The sequence below is a fragment of the Mustelus asterias genome, chromosome 5, assembly GCF_964213995.1.
Source record: "Mustelus asterias chromosome 5, sMusAst1.hap1.1, whole genome shotgun sequence".
NCBI classification, from domain to species: Eukaryota; Metazoa; Chordata; class Chondrichthyes; order Carcharhiniformes; family Triakidae; genus Mustelus; species Mustelus asterias.
The window spans coordinates 66,617,117-66,642,366 of record NC_135805.1 but is presented as its reverse complement, the minus strand read 5'-3'; the positions used below and the strand labels follow the sequence as shown (position 1 = coordinate 66,642,366).

The following is a 25,250-nucleotide window of genomic DNA, read 5'->3' as shown; positions in this document are numbered from 1 at the left end:
GTAATTAATTAATGAAGTTTCCAATCCATTTTGTTAACAATGATTTTGATTACTATGTCAGAGGTCACACTGGCCAAATAATTCAACTTTCATTTCATACAGAATCTACTGATCAGCATTGGTGGAGAGGGCAACAGTAATTCCATATCTTAATTGAAAAAACTGATTTCACTACAAAAAATTAGAACTTTGTCAACAAAATTATATCTTAAATTTTGTTTGGCAGTGTTCTTTGTGCTGACTAACAAAATCTGCTGAGGGGGAGAAAAAGAAGCTTGCATTGTTTGGTCTTCATCTGCTTTATACACACAAATACATTAAGAGAAAATGTTCCTTCTACTTACCCAACTCACTCCTAACAAGCTAAATAGTCCACGCTATTGCAGATTCTTTTCAACTTAGCTGACCTGAGGTGAATAACCACAAGTAAAGGTTCTGGGGAAACCTTTTCTGAACCCAAGATTAATTTGATTAAAATTTAGAAGGGCAATAATATAAAACTACTGAACTTGAATTCCCTCCCAAGGTAGTACAATTGAACACAACCTTTAATCTAGCACAAACTACTGGATGTTCCTTTTTCAAGAAGCAGTGATTCCCTCAAGACTTTTCAACTGAAAGGGCTGTACCATTGAGAGCAAAGCTAAATAAGTTCTGCCAGCAGCCTTGGGTCAGGGGCACCATTGTAGCTCTGATTACAAACAAGCTGAATTTTCTATCTGCCTGTTCACGTCAGGAATGTGCTTTCAGTATTTCTGGTCATTGTAGATCTTGCCCAATATCAAGAAAAAGTTTAATCAGATTTACTGAAACACAAACGTAACTGCACCAATGGTGAATGAGTGAGATTAGCTTGTTGCCAGTGTTAAAGGTCATACTTGCAGCTTCAAAGAATTGTGCGTATGCGATTGAACAGTTTCTTCACTACCAAATCATCCTGCAGTATAAGTAGCGTAATTCGTCCCCAGTGGTTAACAGCACAATTTCTTGGAAATGTTTTAGTAACAAATGGGACAAAAGACGACAACCATTGTTATTCATCCTTGACTAATTACTCAGCCCTTCATATTACTTAAATGTCATTCTGCACTAAACTTTCTACCATCCATGCAACACATGAATAATATCATTCTTGGCTGGCAAATAGCGCTAACAATTTATCAACTTTATCCTTTAAGAGCTCAGATAATTTTCAATAACTTATTTTTACTTTGGAAAAATCTGAAATGATAGAAGTTCACACAGTTCATTAAAGCCCTTGCCAAGCACAACATATTGGGAAAATGTATCTGAGCCTACTACCCCATTGGGGTCTTGTAGACAGAAAATTGTATTGGGTTACCATTGACCAGAAACTCAACTGGACTTGCCACATAAACACAGTGGCTACAAGAGCAGATCAGAGGCTCGGAATACTGCGGTGAGGTAACTCACCTACTGACTCCCCAAAGCCTGTCCACCATCTACAAGGCACAAGTCAGGAGTGTGATGGAATAATCTTCACTTGCCTGGATGGGTGCAGCTCCAACAACACTCAAGAGGCTCGACACCATATAGGACAAAGCAGCGCACTTGATTGGCACCACATCCACAAACATCTACTCCCTCCACCACCGATGTGCGTATACTATCTACAAAATGCACTGCAGCAATTCACCAAAGATCCTTAGACAGCACCTTCCAAACCCATGACCACTTCCATCTAGAAGGTCAAAGGCAGCAGATACATGGAAACACCACCACCTACAAGTTCTCCCCCAAGCCACTCGCCATCCTGACTTAGAAATATATCAGTTCCTTTGCAGTTGCTGGGTCAAAATCCTAGAATTCCCTCCCCAATAGCATTGTGGGTCAACCCACAGCACGTGAGCTCCAGTGATTCAAGAAGGTAGCTCACCACCACCTTCTCAAGGGCAACTAGGGATGGGCAACAAATGCTGGCCAGTCAGCGAAGCCCATGTCCCATAAATGAATTTTTTAAAAGCATCGGCAACATACCATCTATTGATCACAACTGGCTGTAGGAAAGGGCCCAATGACGTTCAAGCTCTCCAGAAAATTTCACCCAGAATTTGGTTAAAATTAATTCCATCTAACTCTTAAGGCAAGGTTCTGTAAAGTTTCTCTCTAATCCTTCTCACAATAAATGGAAATTCATAGTAACCACACACAACACTGCCTCATTCATTCTATGCGGTCCATGAGCATTCATATTCCAATAGCATTCAATCATACCTTCCCATATATATTTGTTTACAAGTTCTAATTATACCTATCCACTTTAATTGCGTTTATCAACACAACAGTGATTGACTTTTCTGGAAGCCTATTCCAAACTATAAGCAGGGAAAATTATATCTAATCTCAAGCCTTGCATGAAACTTATTTACTATTTGTATCACCTAGTTATGCAGCCATAATCTAAACTAAATGATCTCCCGAGATCTACATTTTATCAGAGATTTTGAAAAACTGGTTCTTGTCCCATATGATCTTTCTTCCACTGGAGACCAGCTTTGGGTTTCAATTTATAAAGAACCAATCATCCTCAGCATGCTCCTCTATCTCATCAACAATCTATTGAAGATAGGGTAACTAAAACATTACACACTCAAGACCATGTATAAATGACTAGAATAATTTATTTTGACTCCTATTTGTTCCCGTATTTAATTAGCCGAGCTGTCAAGTTCCACATAGTTCAGCAACTTTCAATGACTAACAATCATATCAAAACCTTTTCCACCATTGCTAACAGACACACTCTAATCATGCACCTATGATTTCAACACATTTTACATTTGCTACATTAAAAATCCATCTATTGCACCTAGTTACATTGTTTAATTTGTCCAGATAAACTTAAATTATGCTAATCTCCCTTACATTTATCACTCGGTCATTATAACTTGATGCTAGCAGCTCATTTACCCAAGGGCTTGTTTCTAGTCATCTATTGTGCCTATCTAATGTAACCCCAAGACTTATTGTCCATTCCTTTTTTACTCCGAAGCATTTCTCTATATTAGATGCATTATAAAATGTATACTGTCATTGCTTCCAAAATTTCTGTAGTCAATTAATATACTGAGGTTTTATGTCATAGCTTGAACATTAAAGGGCTATTGGTGGGGATATAAAATGCTTCTTCTCAATATGTCAAATTATATATTGAAATCTTTATCGGGGTGGGGTGGGGGGGGGGGAGAAGGGGGAAGAGAACAATTATTTATTAAGCAGCATACTTTGTATTCTCACCATACTCCACCAAAAATTTAATATTTAGAAGTATTTCCTCAGAACTGCAATCATACACTTCCAACACACACAATGCAGAGAATAAAGAAGAAGCAGCGTTAGTTTCTAAACAGTATCCAACAATAGATTATTACATTTCAGAAAGACGTCTACAAGGGGCTATTTATTCATAATCAAGCAGTTCTTTGTGATTCTGAAGCTCAAAACACTTGAAAATCCACACTCATTGGTTTATTCAAGAAAACAGCATTCTCGAGAATAATCAGTCAAGCAGCTTTTATTTCTACATACTACCAAGGCTGACAAGATTTCCATAAGCCTTTACTATTGTTTGTATTTATAAATTCAGGGAAATGAGGACATTGGGAATTTCAAATCCTATTACACACAGTCAATCATAGCAGTGCGTATATTTATGAGTACCTTTTCAAAAATATCTGATTTTTCCTAATTAATTTATACTATAGCTAAAACTATTAAATGTTATATGTGTTAAAATTATTTAATTGCAGTGCAAAAGAATAACTGATTATAGGGACAAGAGAAAGAGAAATGTGTTACTGACATAGAAGTAATAATTCCAACTTAGCTTCCTCTATACAAAGTTAAAATCTAACTGAACAGTACTTTCCTACTTAATTCAAGTCAACGATCCTTCAAATATTCTGAGGCCTTGACATCCTTCATAGCTTGTGATGCCCAGAACATAACTAGGAGCAGGAGTAGGCAGTTCAGCCCCTCGAGCCTGTTCCGCCATTCAATACGGTCATGACTGATCTCAACTCAGCCTCAACTCCACTTTCCTGCCCGTTCTCTATAACCCTTCAACCAATTACTAATTAAAAATCTATCTCCTCCTTAAATTTATTCAAATACCCTGGCATCCACCGCACTCTAGGTTATTAGACAGTGCACTGTATTACAAGCAACATGATACAGAGAAGTGTAAGTAGGGGAATAATAACAGACAGGGGAATGGCCAGACATATTGGGAATTTCCCAAAAACGCCAGGGGGGGGGGGGGGGGGGGGGGGAAGGAGGAGAGGGAGGGAGGGAGGGAGGGAGGGGGGGGGGGGGGAGAGGGAGGGAGGGAGGGAAGGAGAGAAATGAGGGCAGAGAATCTCGCCCTACAACTCCCTGTATTAAATTTCATCTGAATATGTCTGGCCATTCCCCTGTCTGTTATTATTCCCCTACTTACACTTCTCTGTATCATGTTGCTTGCAAACTTTGAAATTATGCCCTGTTTACCCAAGTCTATTAACTGTACATCACAAAAAGCAGTGTTCCTAATATCAACCACTGGGGCATCACTGTCTTTTTCTCTCCCAAGCTACTCATCACCATTCTGCTTTCTGATTCTTCGCCAGTGTTATATCCATGCTGCCCCTACTCATTAATTCCATGGGCTTCAATCACTTCATCAAAGGACTAAAACTATTATTTTTCATATTATACATTTATTTGTTATGAATGCATCAGCAAGGCAGTGTATTGAAGTGATGAAACATAGGGCGCTTGGCTGCAATTTCCTCAAATATTTAATGTCCAATCTCGACCATGCCATTACTGGGAAGAAGCAAGCAGTCTCTGACATTTTACAACAGGCGAAGGGAGGGGTTGCACTAAAATTTAAGTTCCGTATTCATAATTGCCTAAGAATATGCCTCATTCCAGTCCTCAGTTATATAAAAAAGTGTGGAAACTAGAAAAGGAGGAAGAGGAAAGAAACTCAGCAGGTCTTGTTTCTCAGGTCAAAGCTTATTCTGATTGTTTGGAATTGTCAAATGTAGTTGAATTAGTGTCACACGCAAATCCAAATGAACTAAATAAATTAGAATGGACAACCAGAAAAAAAGTCAATAAACATTCACAGTATTGAGAAGAGTGAACTGTGTAATAAAGTGATTACACAGAGATTGATTTCCTTTTAAATAGTGATATTTTTACACCAAATTCATTCAATTAGTATCAGAACAATAAAACACTTCAACAGTCAGAAAACACAGTGTTGTTATATGCACAAAACAGAAGTCTAGTGACCTAGATTTAACTCTGCCAATGAAATGTCCAACATGGTACCTACATTTCAAAAAGTCATTCTGCTCCACAACATAAACTGTTCTGAAGCAAACTGAATGTCAAGCCATGCCAACATTATTTTTTTCTGAGAGCTACTTCATGTTGGAGCAATTACTTGGCATAAAGAAACACAAAATGGCAGGTCACAAACCAGAGATAAAAAAACAAATGCCATCAAAAATGGGGTTTTCCTTTCCTTTCCAATTGTTTTGATTGGGGGAGAAGGAAGGGAAGAGTCCTGTACTAAAAGTATTGCCTCTTTACATTTTTACTAATGAATATTAATTTATAATTTCAGAAAAAAACGATTTGTAAGTGAAGAAGAATAATAAGGATTGATTTGAACCTGCTTGCTACATGTGACAATATTATTATAATATTGTCGAGAGGAGCAGCTAGAGTGGTGGTTCAAGTGAGGAGAGCTAGTTGGTAAGAGGTATTTTTAACTTAATCTTTTTTTTCCGGAGTTTTTTTTTCTCTTAAGGCAGCCGGGAGTGTAAAACCAGAAGTAGGCCCCAGTGAATTTTTTGAGTCGGAGCAAGGGAGGCAGCGAGTGGAACGCGAGACTGCGCAGGCGCCTGACGTCGGCCAGTAGTGCGCGGAAGGTTTAAAAAGAAGGCCACTCTATCCAGCGGGCAGCGTTGTGAGCGGGAGGCGGAGTGAGAAGGAGCAGAGTGGGACGGCTTTGGCTCAAACAGGCTTCGGCGTGAACAGGCAGAGGCGAGGGTAGGTTCCGGTAAGTTGTTTTTGTTTCTTCAGAGTAGAAAGAATGCCAGGCAGGATGTTGGAATGTTTCTCTTGCAGGATGTGGGAAGTCAGGGAGACCTTCGGTGTCCCTGACAATGACACCTGCAGGAGGTGCATCCAGCTGCAGCTCCTAACAAACCACGTTAGGGAACTGGAGCAGGAGCTGGATGACCTCCGGATCATTCGGGAGAATGAGGAGTCTATAGATAGTAGCTTCAGGGAGGGAGTTACGCCAAAGGCACAGATAATTGGGTTACCGTCAAGCGAGGGAAAGGGAAAGGGCAGGCAGAGCAGGGTTCCCCTGTGGCCATTCCCCTCCACAACAGGTATACCGATTTGGATACTGTTGTGGGGGATGCCTTACCTGGGGCAAGCTGCGGCAGCCGGATCTCTGGCACTGAGTCTGGTTCTGCAGCGCAGAAGGGAGGGTGGAAGAAGAGGAGAGCGGTAGTGATAGGGGACTCGATTGTCAGAGGTACAGACAGGAGGTTCTGTGGTCGTGACAGAGACTCCCGGATGGTTTGTTGCCTCCCGGGTGCCAGGGTCAGGGATGTCTCTGATCGCGTGCACAGCATTCTGAAGTGGGAGGGTGATCAGCCAGATGTCATGGTACACATCGGTACCAATGACGTAGGAAGGAAGAGTGAGGAGGTCCTGAAGAGAGAGTACAGAGAGCTTGGTAGGAAGTTAAAAAGCAGGACCCCGAGAGTAGTAATCTCAAGATTGCTACCTGTGCCACCTGCCAGTGAGGGTAAGAGTAGGACGCTCAGGCGGATGAACACGTGGCTGAGGAACTGGTGTAGGGGGCAGGGTTTCAGATTTCTAGATCATTGGGACCTCTTCTGGGGCAGGTGGGACCTGTACAAGAGAGACAGGTTACACCTGAACTACAAGGGGACCAATATACTTGCAGGGAGGTTTGCTAGTATTATTGGGGAGGGTTTAAACTAGTTTTGCAGGGGGATGGGAACCAGAGTGCCAGAGCAGATAGTGGAGCGGGGGTGAAAATAAATGATGTTAATAGTTCATGCAAAATCACAAATAGAAGGGCTGTGTGTGGTGGTAATAATCTTCTGAGGTGTGTCTATTTCAATGCCAGGAGTATTGTGGGGAAGGCAGATGAGCTGAGGGCGTGGATTGACACATGGAATTATGACATTATAGCCATTAGTGAAACTTGGCTACAGGGGGGGCAGGACTGGCAGCTCAATGTTCCAGGGTTCCGATGTTTCAGACGTGATAGAGGCAGAGGGATGAAGGGTGGGAGGGGCGGGTGGCATTGCTAGTCAGGGAAAATGTTACAGCAGTGCTCAGGCAGGACAGATTAGAGGGCTTGTCTACCGAGGCCATATGGGTGGAGCTGAGAAGCAGGAAAGGTATGACCACATTAATGGGGGTGTATTATAGACCACCCAGTAGTCAGCGAGAATTGGAGGAGCAAATCTGCAGAGAGATAGCAGACAACTGCAGGAAACATAAAGTTGTGATAGTAGGGGATTTTAATTTTCCACATATAGATTGGGACTCCCATACTGTTAAAGGTCTAGACAGGTTAGAGTTTGTAAAATGTGTTCAGGAAAATTTTCTAAATCAATATATAGAGGTACCAACTAGAGAGGATGCAATATTAGATCTCCTATTAGGAAATGAGTTAGGACAAGTGACGGAAGTGTGTGTAGGGTTTCAACTTGATCATGGATAAAGATAGATTTTGTCCTCGGGTTGAGGTTCTAAACTGGAAAAAGGCCAAATTTGAAGAAATGGGAAAGGATCTAAAAAGCGTGGATTGGGACAGGCTGTCCTCTGGCAAGAATGTGATTGGTAAGTGGGAGGCCTTCAAAGGAGAAATTTTGAGAGTGCAGAGTTTGTATGTTCCTGTCAGGATTAAAGGCAAAGTGAAGAAGAATAAGGAACCTTGGTTCTCGAGGGATATTGGAACTCTGATAAAGAAGGAGAGAGAGATGTATGACATGTACAGGCAACAGGGAGCAAATAAGATGCTTGAGTATAAAAAGTGCAAGAAATTACTTAAGAAAGAAATCAGGAGAGCTAAAAGACATGAGGTTGTTTTGGCAGACAAGGTGAAGGATAATCCTAAGAGCTTCTACAGGTATATTAAGAGCAAAAGGATAGTAAGGGATAAAATTGGTCCTCTTGAAGATCAGAGTGGTCGGCTATGTATGGAACCAAAAGAAATGGGGGAGATATTAAATGGGTTTTTTGCATCCGTATTTACTAAGGAAACTGGCATGGAGTCTATGGAAATAAGGCAAACAAGTAGGGAGGTCATGGAACCTATACAGATTAAAGGGGAGGTGGTGCTTGCTGTCTTGAGGGAAATCAGAGTAGATAAATCCCCAGGACCGGACAGGGTATTCCCTTGGACCTTGAAGGAGACTAGTGTTGAAATTGCAGGGGCCCTGGCAGATATATTTAAAATGTCGGTATCCACGGGTGAGGTGCCGGATGATTGGAGGATAGCTCATGTTGTTCCGTTGTTTAAAAAAGGCTCAAAAAGTAATGCGGGAAATTATAGGCCGGTACGTTTGACGTCAGTAGTAGGCAAATTATTGGAAGGAGTACTAAGAGATAGGATCTACAAATATTTGGATAGACAGGGACTTATTAGGGAGAGTCAACATGGCTTTGTGCGTGGTAGGTCATGTTTGACCAATCTATTAGAGTTTTTCGAGGAGGTTACCAGGAAAGTGGATGAAGGGAAGGCAGTGGATGTTGTCTACATGGACTTCAGTAAGGCCTTTGACAAGGTCCCACATGGGAGGTTAGTTAGGAAGGTTAGTTAGGAAGGTTCAGTCGTTAGATATACATGGAGAGGTAGTAAATTGGATTAGACATTGGCTCAATGGAAGAAGAGGGTGTACCAGAGAGTGGTAGTAGAGGATTGCTTCTCTGAGTGGAGGCCTGTGACTAGTGGTGTGCCACAGGGATCAATGCTGGGTCCACTGTTGTTTGTCATCTATATCAATGATCTGGATGATAATGTGGTAAATTGGATCAGCAAATTTGCTGATGATACAAAGATTGGAGGTGTAGTGGACAGTGAGGAAGGTTTTCAAAGCTTGCAGAGGGATTTGGACCAGCTAGAAAAATGGGCTGAAAAATGGCAGATGGAGTTTAATGCAGACAAGTGTGAGGTATTGCACTTTGGAAGGACAAATCAAGGTAGAACATACAAGGTAAACGGTAGGACACTGAAGAGTGCAGTAGAACAGAGGAATCTGGGAATACAGATACATAATTCCCTAAAAGTGGCGTCACAGGTAGATAGGGTCGTAAAGAGTGCTTTTGGTACATTGGCCTTTATAAATCAAAGTATTGAGTACAAGAGTTGGAATGTTATGGTGAGGTTGTATAAGACATTGGTGAGGCCGAATTTAGAGCATTGTGTGCAGTTTTGGTCACCTAATTACAGGAAGAATATTAATAAGATTGAAAGAGTGTAGAGAAGGTTTACAAGGATGTTGCCGGGACTTGAGAAACTGAGCTCCAGAGAAAGGTTGAATAGGTTAGGACTTTATTCCCTAGAGCGTAGAAGAATGAGGGGAGATTTGATAGAGGTGTATAAAATTATGAAGGGTATAGATGCAAGCAGGCTTTTTTCCATTGAGGCTAGGGGAGAAATAAACTAGAGCACATGGGTTAAGGGTGAAGGGGGAAAAGTTTAAAGGGAATATTAGGGGGGGCTCCTTCACACAGAGTGTGGAATGAGCTGCCAGATGAAGTGGTGAATGCGGGCTCACTTTTAACATTTAAGAAAACTTGGACAGGTACATGGATGAGAGGGGTGTGGAGGGATATGGTCCAGGTGCAGGTCAGTGGGACTAGACAGAAAAATGGTTCGGCACAGCCAAGAAGGGCCAAAAGGCCTGTTTCTGTGCTGTAATGTTCTATGGTTAATTACAGGTTAGTATCACACAAAAATTTCAATTCTTCTTCAGATTTTTTGGTCAAAAACTAAAAACTTACCCACAGCATCAGTACTGTCAGTTCCACTTAAGTGAACACCTGATAAATGAACATTTCTGTTAAGTAAGCAGTAATTGAAAAACCAAAACTATCTATCTACATATATATATATAAATAAAATTCAATTTATTACACATTTGGTCACACTTTCTAAACTGCAATTACTTTTGTACGATTGTGATTATTTGAACATTGATATTACAGATAACCGTTTGAATAATTTACACTGTGCCATTAGAATTAAATAGCATGTATTACATTGTGTAACAAAAAAAACTAATAGCTCACAGTGAATTCCATGTAAAATTAATAAATCTTGTGGAAACAAGTCTAGATTAAAAAGGAATCATCTTCAATTCTGTTGAAAATGTGCTGTTCCTATTTAGAAAAAAAATGTAATTGCAAAAAGGGGAAAGCAAAGAAAAATCTAACAGTTTGGAGAACAATACTCTGAGCATGTGTGGAAAACAGAAAAGATTGATTAATATAAAATGGTAAAACAGCTCATCCTTGGTCCCAGAATTCCATTTTAATAAATGTTTATGAGTAATTATAATCCTTGCACAACTCTTTCAGAAATGCCCCATGTCACCAGACTTATTTAGCACCATAGGAAAAGATGCACAATTTTGTGAATGGACTTTGCCATACATTCATACACTCAAGTGTATATTCTTCATTTACCTCAAATTGATTCCAGCACCATCAAGAAACTTGCAACCACCAGTACCTCACTCTTTTATGCTCCACTTTTGTCCATTCAAATTACTTTTTGCATTAACAGAATCCTCTGACAATTTGAAACAAACCACGTTGAATTACGAGGTGACTCTGTATTCAAGATAATAACTTTACCAAATTAATCAGAGTTTGTTTGCAAGAACAAAGTCTTTTTTAAAAAAAAACTTTCAGGCACCCAATGATGTGCTTTATTAAGCTTGGGGGTGAAGAAAACTCTTGGACGTGTGCAAAATAATCCACATCCCCACTATGTTTTACTGAAATATCAAAAGCACACTGAATATTCAATCAGAAGTAAGTGTGCAAAGCTTACCATATTTATCATTTAGCCATTTTACATCTTGGCTAAAGATCATATTCTTAAAATTAGTCATCTTGTAGTTTTTCTGAGAATAGTAGAATTCTCTTCCAATGAGCAGGTTCTAGCTTAGCCAAGGGTAAAAATATCAGCTGGCATACAAGGCTTATAGGGCCCTCATTCCTGGAGTGCAATTACTTCCAGGGTCTACAGTAAGTTTGGCCTTTCAACTGAGGATTCATATTTAATGAGAATTTAAAATTCCGGGACAAAAAAGGGCAAGAAGAATTTCACACTGACCCTACACTTTAACAGAAATTTCCCATTGCAACCTATCCTTTCAACAGCTATTTAAAGCAGCAGCTTCTTCTCTCCCATTTTTCCCTTTATTTCAGGGGCATTCATAGAAAAGACTGTTCCCAGTCTCCCCTAAAGAGTTTTGATAGTAATATCTTATTTTTAAATTGTTCCTTGAGATGATTAACTGCACCTGTTCAGGTCAGAGCAAAATTGGAAAATGGGTGGCAAGCTAACTGAAGAGACCTAGAACAATTCTAACTTTGTAATGTATGAAATTACAAATTAAGTCAGAGTGGTGTAATACTGTAGATCACGCACTGGACGTGCTGTATTGGTCTGAAGTAAGCATTCAACTAGACATTCCAAGAGTTAAACATTCTGCCTATCTGGAATATTTATACAAAGACAGAACATGAACATTGTAGAATGCAATCTGTCATTTCATAATAATGGTGGGAGAACAAAAAATGTAATACAAAGTACAAAAACTCTGTAAATGATACAAGTTTACACATTTATAACTAAAGTGATAATTAAGCTATTTTAATCTTATCGTCTTGGAAGGGGAGTTGATACTATAGCTCATCACACTGTCAGCCTGTGAATTCTTCCACTACTTTGTATAATTTTCAAAGGAGCAAACGTGTGAAAAGACAGAAACAAAATTCCCATAATGGAGCATGGGTGAGATCTGCCTATAAAAGAAACATCTCCACCTTTAGTCTGAGAAATTGATTTTAAAAATACATCATGGACATGGTTGCAACAAACAGTTAAATATACCACTACCTCGAAAAAATGAGCATAATTTCATAGAATGGTTTTAGCACAGGAGGCAGCCATTTGGCCCTTTGTGTCTGTGCCAGCTCTCTGAAAGAGGAACTCTTTAATTCCCCCCCTTTCCCCATCGCCCTGCTAATCATCTTTCTGCAGGTGCTTATCCAATTCCAGTTTAAAAGCTATGATTGAATCGGACTCCACAACATTTCAGGCAGTGTATTCCAGATCCTAACCACTCGCTGCATATAAATGGTTTTGCCATTGGTTCTTTTACCAGTCATCTTAAATCAGTGTCCCAGGGTTCTCAGGGCACAGTTTCTACTTCATCCAGATTTATCACGATTTTGAACCCTTCCATCAAATCTCCTCTCAATCTTCTCTTTGCTAAAAAGAGAACAAACCCAGCTTCTCCAATATATCTCACATCCTCAGAAACGTTCTTATAAATTATTCTGCATCCCCTCTGAAACCTTTACATCCTTCCTAAAGTGTGGTGCCCAGAATTAGACACAATAGTCCAGCTGAGGATGAACCACTGTTTCACAGAGTATCATAACTTCCTTGTCTTTTGTACCGTTGGCTCTAATTATAAAGCCAATCCTGTATGCCTTAATTATTTTCTGAACCTGCCCTGCCACCTGCACCAATTTGTGCTCATTTTCCCCTTGGTTGCACCCTTTATTCTATATTGCCTCTCCTTACTCTTTTTCCTAAAATACATCACTTCACATTTCTCTGCATTAAATTTCATCTGCCATGTTTCCACTCATTAGCTTGTCCATGTCCCTTTGAAGGTTAAAACTATCCTCTTCATAGTTTACAGCACTTAAGTTTTGTGTCATCTGCAAAATTTTTAAATTGTGGTCTGTACACCCAAGTCATGTCATTAATATATCCCAAGCAGTCATCCTTGTACTCACCCCTGAGGAATCCCACTGTAGACCTTCGCCTGTCTGAAAGACAACTGTTTACCACTATTCCTGTTTCCTGTCAATCAGTAAAGTTTATATCCGCAAAGCCACTTTCCCTTTTCTAACATGGGCTTAAACTTTGTTGGGATGCCTATAATCTGGCATTTCATCAAATGCAGGGATGAGAGTGCCCAAAGGCAAAAAGGTTGGAAATTCTTTTGTGACAAGGAATCATGTAATGAGAGAACATTTTATGATCTGTAATGAGATGCCATTTCAAATGGGTGGAATTATTAGACTTCAAGTAAATAGAAACATCAGTTTTCTCTTTGTCTGTTATTGCCATCAAGATGGGGAACTAATACATTTGTATAAAATCACCAAAGTGAGCTCAGCATTAAATGCACTATGCGCATATAATGCAAATCTATATTAATAACAGAACATGACCGTGCCGAATTACGTATATGTGAAGCAAAGCAAAGGAGTATGGCAGTGCTTCACAAACTATTTTCCAATGTGACCCCATTTTAACTTGTCTCAAGAGCAATTAAGAATGGGCCCTTGAATCGATTTCTAAATATTTTAAAAAACTTTTGGAACTTAACGTGACCCCAGATTCCAGCAAAAATCAAAATAGCAATAAAGTAGCATATTATTGCTTTGTATACTGTTATTAAAGTTTGCATATTATAGATCAACATTAGATCACATAAATGTAAAAATCAAGTTTTGAAGCAGTTGTAATTCTTTTCATTTACTTGCCAAACTCTTCATATTCCATTGTGACAGAAGACTCAGTGAAGCCCTTCTACCCGCGCCACTCCATCCCCCACAGACACATTGTAATCAGCTCTCCCTTCACCAAATCCCTCTTTAACTCTCCTCTGCCACTCACTCCTCTCTAAGCTCCTCAATCAGCTCCCCACTCATGTCCTCCCTCCCAACTCAGCACCACTAATGTAACCCTTCCCTCTCTCCCCATCCATCCCCTCCTCCACCGTCCCAACCTGGTTCTCTCCACCTTGTCCAGATATGAGGGAGCTGAAGTGGAAAAACAGCAGTTAGGATGATGGAGAAAACAGAAAAAATTCTGAACCTTTATAAAACATTGACTGGTGTGGAGAGAAGTGTCTGCCAGGGCCCCAACCATCGAACCACAGAAAAGGTACAGCACAGAAAGAAGCCATTCATCCTATCTGGCCCATGCCAGCACAAGGACACCCAGGTATCCTTTCTATTCCCACCTTTCTGCACCCAGCCCACAGCCCTTCAGCTTATAGCACTTAAGGTGCAGATCCAGGTACTTTTTAAAAAAGGTTCGGGTCTCTGTCTCCACCATCAACTCAGGCAGTGAATTCCAGATACCCACCACCGTGTGTAAAAAACGTTCTTCCTCAAGTCCCCTCTACACCTAAAGAGATGTGTTTTGTCTCCAGACAGGACAGCCAGTGAGATTCTGCTGTCCTGTCTGGAGATAATACACTTCTCTCTAACCTGTGCTTAATGCTCCCTCCACTCACATTGTCTGTATCTTTAAGACCTGGTTGGCTATAGAGATTTGCATTCTAATCAGTATTCTGTAACTTGATTTTGTGTCTCTGTGCACTGTTTGAGAGCAGATATCCACTCCATCTGACGAAGGGGCAGCGCTCCGAAAGCTAATGGCATTTGCTACCAAATAAACCTGTTGGACTTTAACCTGGTGTTGTTAAAACTCTTACTGTGTTTACCCCAGTCCAACGCCGGCATCTCCACATCGGGAAACAATTTTATTCTGCCCACTATCTCTTCCCCTCGCAATTTTGTACAGTCTATCAAGTCACTCCTCAGTCTTGTTTGTTCCAAGGAAAATAACCCTAACCTGCCCAATCTCTCCTCATAGCTACACTTTTCTAGCCCTGGCAACATTCTTGTAAACCTCCTCTGCACTCTTTCCAGAGCAATTACGTCCTTCCTGGAGACCTTAGGGCCTGGACCCAGCCCTTTCTACCACCCTCCTCCCCCCAGTCAGCCCTGCTCCTCCCAGGCCCAGAAACCCAGCCCCCACGTCTTGGGATCACTACTCCCCCTGGCCTCAGCTGCCAGCCCTCAGCTTCGCTGCATCCCACCTCCCCCATCCCTTCCCAGCCTCCAGACTTCAGTGAAATATTGTGATCCAGAAGTCAGAATTCTGCCAAACGATGGAAATTTCTCATCCCTGCAAACATTAAAAAAAAATTCACATCAACTCACCCTGTAACCTCATCAAAAAACTCAATGAAGTTACTTAAACATGATTTGCCTTTAATAAACCTGCACTGGCTTTTCTTAATTAATCCATACTTGCCCGAGTGATTGTTAACTTTCATCTGGAATATCTAATGTAAAAGCTTTCCCATCACGGAGTTTAAACTGACTGGTCAAAACTTGCTGGGCTTATACTTGCACTCTTTTTGAACAACTATGTGACATTTGCAGTTCTCCAGTCTTTTGCCACCACCCCTATACTTGAGAAGGATTAGTTGATTAATGGCCAATACCTCTGCAATTTCCACCCTTACATTCCTCAGCATCCTCAGATGAATCCCATCTGGTTCTGATGACTTATCAACTTTTGAGTATGGCTAGTTCCTCTAATATCTTCTCTTTCGTTATTTTCAGCCTGTTCAGTATCTCAACTACCTCTTCTTCACTTGATGACAGATACAAAATACCATTTCTACTCCCATCATCTGTAGATCCCTTTTTCAGTCCCTAATTGTCCAACTCCAGCTCTTATTACCATTATACTATTTATATGTCTTATGTTAGCTGCCGTCTCTTCTCATTCTCACTTTGCCTCATTAATTTCTTTTTTCACTTCCTCTCTGAACGTTCTATATTCAGCCTTGTTCTCAATCTGACACTTATCAGATGTCCCCTTTTTCTGTGTCATCTTACCATCTTATCTCTTTCATCATCCAGGGAGCCCTGGCTTTGCTCATCCTATCTTTCGCCCTCAGGGAATGTACATCGATTGTACCCAAAACATTTCCTCTTTAAAAGGCAGCCCCTATGGTTCTATTATGATTTTGCCTGCTGACCTTTGAATCCGATTTACCTGGGACAGATCCATCGTCCTCCTTGTCCCCCTGTACAGCTGAGCAATTTGTGTTGTGATGGAATTGGCTGTGGCTACGTTTCCCAGATGGACCACCACCCTGAACAGTATTCAGAGCTGAACACAGGTTGGAGTGTGAAATGCACTCAGGACTTTGGCACTACCTGCTTGATCCTTCCTGATTGTCTGGTGATCACCTATTCCCTTTCTGCTTGCACATCATTATGTTGCATGGCATCCATGAAACACAAAACCTGGAGCTAGAATTCTTCCAGCAGATAATTCCTGCACGTGATTGTCCAGGATACAAGAAGCATCCTGGAGTACACACATGGAGCATGGTGAGCATTCCATGGATTGAGGTGGCTTGTCATGCCTCCATTCACTGGATATTAATTATACTTATCAGAAATAAAACTTGACTTTTAAAAATAAACTTAAGATTTAAAAAGCAAATACAATTATTTTAGTTCTTATCTTACATCCTTACCTCAATATTTACCCTCTATAATTATTTTAGTTCCCTCAGGTTCTGCTGCTCGTTCCATGCCACATTTATCCCAACAACATTTTTACTTTCTGCCTGTGCTCTTTCTGGTCACGAGTTTGTTCTCGCATAGCACTTTTTAAAAATCCCACTCCACTCAGCTTCCGATCTTGCGTTGGCTTTGCTGCCCTTCTTATCCCGCACTATTCTTGCCCAGCTCTCATTCTTCCTGTGCTGGGGTTCTTTCTCCCTGATCTGCTCAGCTCACTCTTCTCTTGGTCTGGGGCTTGCTCTGCTGCCACACCTTTTATCACACGACACAGCACGGTGGCACTTGCTCTGCTGCCTCACAGCGCCAGGGATACGGGTTCAATTCTCGGTTTGGGTCACTGTCGGTGCGGAGTCTGCATGTTCTCCCCACGTATGCATGGTTTTCCTCCGGGTGCTCCGGTTTCCTGCCACAGTCCGAAAGACGTGCCGGTTAGGCGCATTGGCCATGCTAAATTCTCCCTCAGTGTACCTGAACGGGCACCAGAGTGTGGTGACTAAGGGATTTTCACAGTAACTTCATTGCAGTGTTCAGCCTACTTGTGACATTAATAAAAAAAACAAGCTTATCGGCCTGGACATTGGTTGGAGAATAAGAAACCAAAGGAGAAAATGTTGGAAAATCTCAGCAGGTCCGGCAGCATCTGTAAGGAGAGAAAAGAGCTGACAGCTCTGACAAAGGGTCATCTGGACTCGAAACGTCAGCTCTTTTCTCTCCTTACAGATGCTGCCAGACCTGCTGAGATTTTCCAGCATTTTCTCTTTTGGTTTCGCATTCCAGCATCTGCAGTAATTTGCTTTTATTAGGTTGGAGAATAAGGTTGGGCATATGCTCAAAAGCACGAAGAATTAAGATTAGAGGAGCCTTTTGATAGCGAGAGATGTAGCAAGGTGGATGAGCTTTAGGGAACAAAATTCCAGTGTAAAGTTGTAATAACAAAAGGCTCTTATACTGATAGTAGAAATCAGAGTGCAGAGACATTGGTCTATGCTCAAAAAAGTGGACAGTAAAAGGTGAGCTATGAAGTAATTTGAACTCATGAAGGGATATGAAAATAAACAAAAAGTTTATTCAATTCAATGGAACAGAATTTGCAACAAGGTAACAGTGAGACTATCAGTGCTCACCATTATAATGGAGAAAATCTGACAACTTCTGGAGAATGTACGAGAGAAGCTAAACACAGAAACCCAGAGTTGCTATGAGAGATCCCCTTGCTTTCCACAGGGTGCATCACTGCAGGGCTCATACCTGGTGTATTCAGGAATATCTGAGTTTTTAATGAAACAATCAAGTGATAATTACCGAACAACATATTTGGCTCTGAAAAAATAGTTTTACAAGCGTGGAGTCTCACCTTCAGAAGAAAATGAGTGTTGGAGAATTTTTCTCATTTTTCTTTGTTATTTATCTTCTTTAATCCCATCTATCATTCCCAATTTTATTTCAGTTTTTGTACTTGATTTAAATCTGTCTTATATTTCCTGCTTTGTACTTCCTGGCTTAGACTGGAAGTATCTCAGTGAGAATTCTTCAACCTCATTGGTTGAAGAGCCACATTGCTGCTTGATCTACTCAGAGGCCACAGCTCCCATTTATAGAGCACCACACTAAGTAAGATGCTGAATTAGAAGAATTCTCTGCTGACATCAGTAATTGTCAGTGAGATGATGGACAAAAATTGTCCCATCACCACTGAGAGCAAAATCCAGACACACATTAACTAATGGGTGAGAGAGACTTAATAGAGTGCAGTCAGCAGAGTTCTGGATAAATTAGTGAAGAAAGCTTGGAATGGAAGGTTGCTTCAAAAATTGAGTAATGTCTTAGAAATAAATAATTCTGACAGACAGGATGTGGAGTTTAAAGTTCAAGATGCGCTGCAAATCAACCTTGTGCACCAGAGTTTAACTTGGAAAAAGATCAAATGTACAAATAACCTACATCTGAAGACATGAAGCCAAAAAAAAGGTAAAAGGGAAATCAGACAAGAAACATAAAAATTCCAACAAGAGTGAGCAGTAAGGAAACCTCCAGGACTGTTTGAATGACAAGTACAATTGCCAGAATATTGTCAAGATCCATTGCCTTTGCAGTATCCAGTTCTTGATATCACATGGAGTGAATCGAATTGGCTGAATCGATGACACTAGGGATTTCGGAGGAGGCCGAGATGATCATCCACTTGGCACTTCTGGCTGAAGATCGTTCCGAATGCTTCAGCCTTGGCTTTTGCACAGATGTGCTGGGCTCCTCCATCATTGAGGATAGGGATATTTACGGAACCTCCTCCTCCGGTGAGCCACAAAGCTTAGATCTGATCCATTGATTGTGGAATCACTTAGCTCTGCCTATTATCTATTGCTTATGCTGTTTGGCACACAAGTAAGTCCTGTTGACAGGACATCTAATTTGTAGGTATGGCTGGTGCTGCTCCTGGCATGCCCTCTTGCACGCTTCATTGAACCAGAGTTGATTCCCTGGCTTGGTGGTAATGATAGAGTGGGGGAATGAGGCCACAAGGTTACAAATTGTATTTTCAGCGCAATTCGGCTGCTGATGATGGCTTACTGTGCCTCATGGTTGCCCAGTTTTGAGTTGCTAGACCGAACCGTTCTTGACAATGGACTTTGATTTGATTTATTATTGTCACATGTATTAGTATACAGTGAAAAGTATTGTTTCTTGCACATTATACAGACAAAGCGTACTGTTCATAGGGAAAGGAAAGGAGAGGGTGCAGAATATAGTGTTACAGTCATAGCTAAGGTGTAGAGAAAGACCAACTTAATGCAAGGTAGGTCCATTCAAAAGTCTGCTAGCAGCAGGGAAGAATTGTTCTCGAGTCGGTTGGAACGTGACCTCAGACTTTTGTATCTATTTCCTGACGGAAGAAGGTGGAAGAGAGAATGTCCGGGGTGCGAGGGGTCCTTAATTATGCTGGCTGCTTTGCCGAGGCAGCGCGAAGTGTAAACAGAGTTAATGGATGGGAGGCCGGTTTGCGTGATGGATTGGGCTACATTCACAACCTTTTGTAGCTTCTTGCGGCCCTGAGCAGAGCAGGAGCCATACCAAGCTGTGATACAACCAGAAAGAATGCTTTCTATGGTGCATCAGTAAAGGTTAGAGAGAATCATAGCTGACGTGCAAAATTTCCTTAGTCTTCTGAGAAAGTAGAGGCATTGATGGGCTTTTTTTTTTAAACTATAGTGGGACCACAATCTCCAACCCTCTGTGCCTTTGTCCTCACTCCTTTCTCCCAGTGGTGTTCCAACATGGAGGAGTACTGATTCATTAGCTAACATCCCTAAATCTGACCTTATGATGGAAGGCAGGTCATTGATGAAGCAGCTGAAGATGGTTGGGCATAGGACAAGGAACTCCTGCAGTGATACCCTAGAAATCCAGGGTATCATTGCAGGTTGTTTTGCCTCTAACAACCATAACCATCTTCTTTGCACTTGCTACGACCCTGACAAGTGGAAAGTTTTCCCACTGATTTGCACTGACTCGTTTTGCTAGGACTCCTTGATGCCACACCTAGGCAAATGCTGCTTTGATGTCAAGGGCTGTCACTCTCACCTCACCTTTGGAGTTCAGCTCTTTTGTCCATGCTTGAACCAAGGCTGTAATTGAATCAGGAGCTGAGTGACCCTGGCAGAACCCAAACTAAGCGTCAGTCAGCCGATTATTACTAAGCAAGTTCTGTTTGATTGTGCGACTGATGACCTCTTCCATCACTTTACTAACGATCTAGTGTGAATTGAGGGGGCAGTAATTGGCTGATTGGGACAGCTTTCTCAATTTTGGGACAAGAAGCTACTGTTGTTGCTTCCAGTGCCTAAATCTAGCTTTTTGACATTCTCGTAGCAGCTTGGTACAAATCATTTTCAGGTCTTTGAGTAGCCTCTTAAAATCAAGTTTGCTTCATTTTTGGTGCAAGGGCACGAATAGGTACAAAGAAGCTGACTATTGCACACTAATATCTAGCAAATGTTCCTGTAGATTTTTAAAAGACTACTTTCAGTTATTTAAAGTGGTGAAATAGAAACTGATTAAAATTGATTATTATTATGATAAATTCATTTTCAGTTGTACTACCACTAATGTCAATAGTGAAAATCTGTTTTAACAATTCAAAATACCGTGTGATTGCATTGGTGCACTGAAGATTTTAAAATCAGCGATCTTCAAATATGTTTCAACAGAAATGAACAATAAAAATGCTTTATAAAACAAATGCAATTTGCACCCAGACTACAATTCTTAACCAGTTTGCCAACGCAATCGGCTGCATGGTTTGTTCTTTTTCTGAGCTTTTTGCTGCTTCAACTTTTTCTCAGCAGAAAACACCTCAGAGAAAAATAAATAACTCATTGCATTGATTACAACTCCAAGAGAAGAAATCCAATACAATTTGACTCATTCATTATCGGGCACAATTTTTAACTTTACCACATATTAATATAAAATTTTCAGTAGCTATAATGTTTCAAGCATTAACAGAAGAAAAGATTTTACTGATGTTAATGAATTAGAAGTGCACAAACATGAAGCTTATTATTAGATTACCAGAACATGTGACAGGACTTTTTCTAAAAAAAAAGGGAAGTTTTAGGGAAGCTTTCATTTGCATCAATGTTTTGCAATGTAGCCAGTATATGGAAGCATTTTGACCTCAACTGAGATTTGACTGAACAGTATTAATTTTAAAGTAGGCTGAGCTATACCTTCTTACCCACCTTGTTTGTAATGAATTTTCTTAACTTATTTTAATAAATACTTCCCACAATATAGTCAGGAAAGCAGTTTTAACAAAAATAATAAAATTGCACCTTATTGTAAACCCTAACTTCACTTTACAATTGGAAGACAGTGGCTGACAGCTATAACCTCTGGAAGCTGACTGTCTGGAGGGGCACTGGAAGAGGCAAGGAGAAGTGGAGAGCTCAGCTGGCTGAGAAAAAGGGCCCACAAATCCTGCAACTTCTCAACTGGCTGTAGCAAATGTGGCAGAGACTGCCAGGCAGACTGTGGCTTCTGAGCCAAACCAGGTGATGTTTAACACACGAATTGTCCACCAAGGTACAAATCAATATCTCACAAGACCAAAGCTGCCAAATTAAGTGATTTAACTTCATACTTATCTCGTTTCCCCTTAAATACAGGAGGATACGCTCTTGACCTCAACTACTCCATCTGATTGCAAATTCACACGGACACCAGCTCTGAGTAAAGTTTCTCCAGGATTCCTAATTGGATTTACCACTGACCATCATGTTTTTGTCCCTAGTTCCAGATACTCCCACAAGTGGAAATAGCTGCACCACATCTCTCCTATCTAAAAAAAAAAGGCCCAGCCTGTTTAGTGTTTACTTGTAGTATCATCCTCCTCCTCTGCAATATATCCATGTCTCTCTATTCCTCTTTTGTAATAGACACAACAGAACACCGAGTGGCGTATCCAAAGTTTGATACAAGTTTACCCTAACTTCTCTGAGTAGTAATCCTTAAGGTCCTCTAATTTGAAACAAAAGCAAAATGCTGCAGATGCTGGATATCTGAAATAAAAAAAGAGAAAATGCTAGAAGATGGGAAGAAGAAAAAAGTTCTGTGATCAGCTGGAAGACGAGAAATTAAGTAAGAGTTCATAGTGCAAGGCTGGAGAGATTTCAAGTAAAGAAGCATAAGTTAAATCTGGAGATGTGAATGACAGCACAATGAGCAACTTGCCACCAAAAGCAAAAACAAGAGTAAACTTGAAACCTGCAAAGTTAAAGGAAAGTAAAAGTCTGGATGGCAAGGTAGCACAGTGGTTAGTACAGCTGCCTCACAGTGTCAGTGCCTGGGATCAATTCCAGCCTTGGGTGACTGTGTGGAGTTTGCACATTCTTCCGTGTCTGCGTGGGTTTCCCCCCACATTCCAAAATGTGCAGGTTAGATGGATTGGCCATGTTAAATTGCCTTTTAGTGTCAGGGGGGTAAATACCAAGGGGTTATGGGGATAAGGCATGGGTGGGATTGTTGTTGGTGCAGGTTCAATGGGCCAAATGGCCTCCTTCTGCACTGTAGGGATTCTATGATTCTATGGAATTGCTGAACTCAATGATGAATCAAGAAAGCTGTGAAATGCCCAATGGAAAGTTGAGCTTATGATGCGCTTCGCTGGAACACTACAGGAATTTAAGGACAGAAAGGTCAACCTGAGAATAAGGTAGAGAATGAAAATGACAGGGTCATGTTTGCATACTGAACAGTGTTCCACATAGTCATCACCTGCATCTTACCACTACCTTTGACCCGGCACCAACTCTTTTGCCATTTAATCTCTTCTGGCTTCCATCCTATCACAGTCGTTCCCTTTGTTCTTTCTTCAGCCCTTTCTCTTGCTCAAAACCTGTTAACATTTCTAACTTTCATCTACCAAATCATGAAATATTTCTCTCTCCACAAAACTTGCTAAGTATTTCCAAAATTTTCTGTTTTCAATCCCTTATTTGATTTGACTGTTCTCATCCAGAGAAATAACAAGTCAACAGGATTGGCTTTAGTAGTCTTTAAAAAAATGGGGTAAGTGGGATGGAAAAAGGGGAGAAAAAATAACCAGCTGGTATTTCTGCATAGAAGTCCTACAGTACAGGAGGTGGCCATTTGGCCCATTGAGCCTATACCGACAACAATCCTACCCAGGCCCTATCCCTGTAACCCTACGTATTTACCCAGCTAATCCACCTGACACGAAGTCAATTGAGCATGGCCAATCAGCCAAGCCCACACATCTTTGGACTGTGGGAGCAAACCAGAGCACCCAGAGAAAACCCACTCAGATACGGGGAGAATGTGCTCCACACAGACAGTGACCCGAGGCTGGAATTGAACCCACGTTGATGACGCTGTGAGACAGCAGCGCTAACCACTGTGCCACCTTATCAAGAACCCTATTAAGAAACCCCAAACAAAAGTACGGAGACATCTGTGAGGGCAAAATTAGTTTTGGCTCCAACAGCCCACAAATGTTCTTTCAGAGACACACATTTAACAGGAATCAACTTGTACTGATTGTGGTTGCAATTTAATTTACGTTGCAACAGAAGGGGAGTGGCAGATGCCACAGGATCAGCAGTGGCAAAGTGGGGAGGTGAGGATCCGCCATCGTAGTTCTGTTTGGAGGACTAAGGCAAAGCACTCCTGCTCCTCCTGGTCTACAAACAGTGCTGCCTTCCTTCAGCTTCAGGGTTGTCCCCAATCCTAAGAAATATGCCAATAGCTGTCCAATTATGTCTATCCAAATCTGTGACATGCAGCCTCATCAGTAAATTTAAAGTACCGACCAACTCTGCTTAAAGTAGAAATAGTCAAATTATCTGCTTTCCAGAGGTGCTTCATTGCCACTCTTGGGGAGCTTAGAATTCCCTACATGGTTTCAGGTTGCTCCTCAAACACCTTTCCACATTGAAGTAACCCTTCAGGGCAATCTGATAGATGTATTCAGAATATATAAGGCTTTTGATAAAGTAAGTCAAGAAAACTTATTTCTAATGTTTGGCGAATCAGTAACTGGAGAGTATAGCCCACAGTGGAATAAATCTTAGGATTTTTCCCCTGCAAAGATCGTTTGGGCAGAGAATGCACGATCAGTTGTACAGAGTAGATAGAATCCATGAGGAAAATGGATAAATATTTGGAAAGGCTAAAATTTAAAAGGATGTGGAAATGGGGCCAAACGTCAGTTTCAGCAAAAATCTGATGGATTGAATGGTTGCTCCCTGTGCTGTAGTCCTCCCCCCAAACCCCACATAGACTGCACACCCCCAACCAAGAGACAAGCTCAGCCCAGGATCCCACTACTCAATCCCCTAGCAGTTCAGATTGGATCCACCCCACCATAAAGAACAGAGCTTAGCCCAAGAACAGCCTTGACCCCAAAAAGTGACCAACAGCCCCAGGGACAATACTACAACCCCCCTCCTCCCCTCTAGGAGATGGAGTTGACACCGCAAGACTAACTCAGACTGGGGACAACCCTCAAACCCTGGTCTCTCCCCAAAGTTCTTTCTCTCTCTCTCGCCCCAAGCACTCTCCACATGGTCTCTCCCTATCCCCTCCCCATCTCATCTCTTTCTCTCCTCCCCTTTCATCTTCCCTGGCTCTTCTCACATGTCCTTTCCCGTTTCTCTCTCCCCATGAATCTCTCTCCCCACGTCCCCCTCCCCCAGTCTCAGGCTTACCGTCATAATAATAACAAACTTTCTTCTTTGCTGCTCCCAGACTCAGCGCCATGACAGCAGCGTCAGAGGCTGTGCGGCCACCACCATTAGCCGGGGGGAAGGGGAGGATTGATGGAGTTTAACCCGCCTTTAGCAGTGGGCTGACTGTTCACCGCCCTGCACTCCCCCCCCCACTTCTCCCCAAATGAACCAGTCCCCCCGGTCACGCGCGCGGGGCGGAGTCTCCTGCCCTGAGACAATGACAATGATGTGGAGGTGCCGGCGTTGGACTGGGGTAAACACAGTAAGAAGTCTCGCAAC

General features: G+C 41.4%; 1 protein-coding gene across 4 annotated transcripts in view; it reads right to left on the bottom strand.

The window, feature by feature from the left end:
* LOC144493584 (histone deacetylase 2) overlaps positions 1-25,036 on the bottom strand; it is a 56,890-nt gene extending 31,854 nt beyond the window's left edge. For 2 of the 4 annotated variants that reach the window (XM_078212707.1, XM_078212706.1), the window contains exons 1-2: positions 24,951-25,029; positions 10,075-10,113 (exon numbers count right to left, since the gene is read on the bottom strand). In XM_078212707.1, coding sequence (XP_078068833.1) covers positions 10,075-10,113; positions 24,951-25,002 — 91 coding nt within the window. In that variant the 5' untranslated portion in view covers positions 25,003-25,029. Of the gene's footprint in view, positions 1-10,074; positions 10,114-24,950 lie in introns of all 4 variants that reach the window. The other 2 variants (XM_078212710.1, XM_078212708.1) reach the window with 2 other exon arrangements.
* Positions 25,037-25,250: the final 214 nt, after the last annotated feature.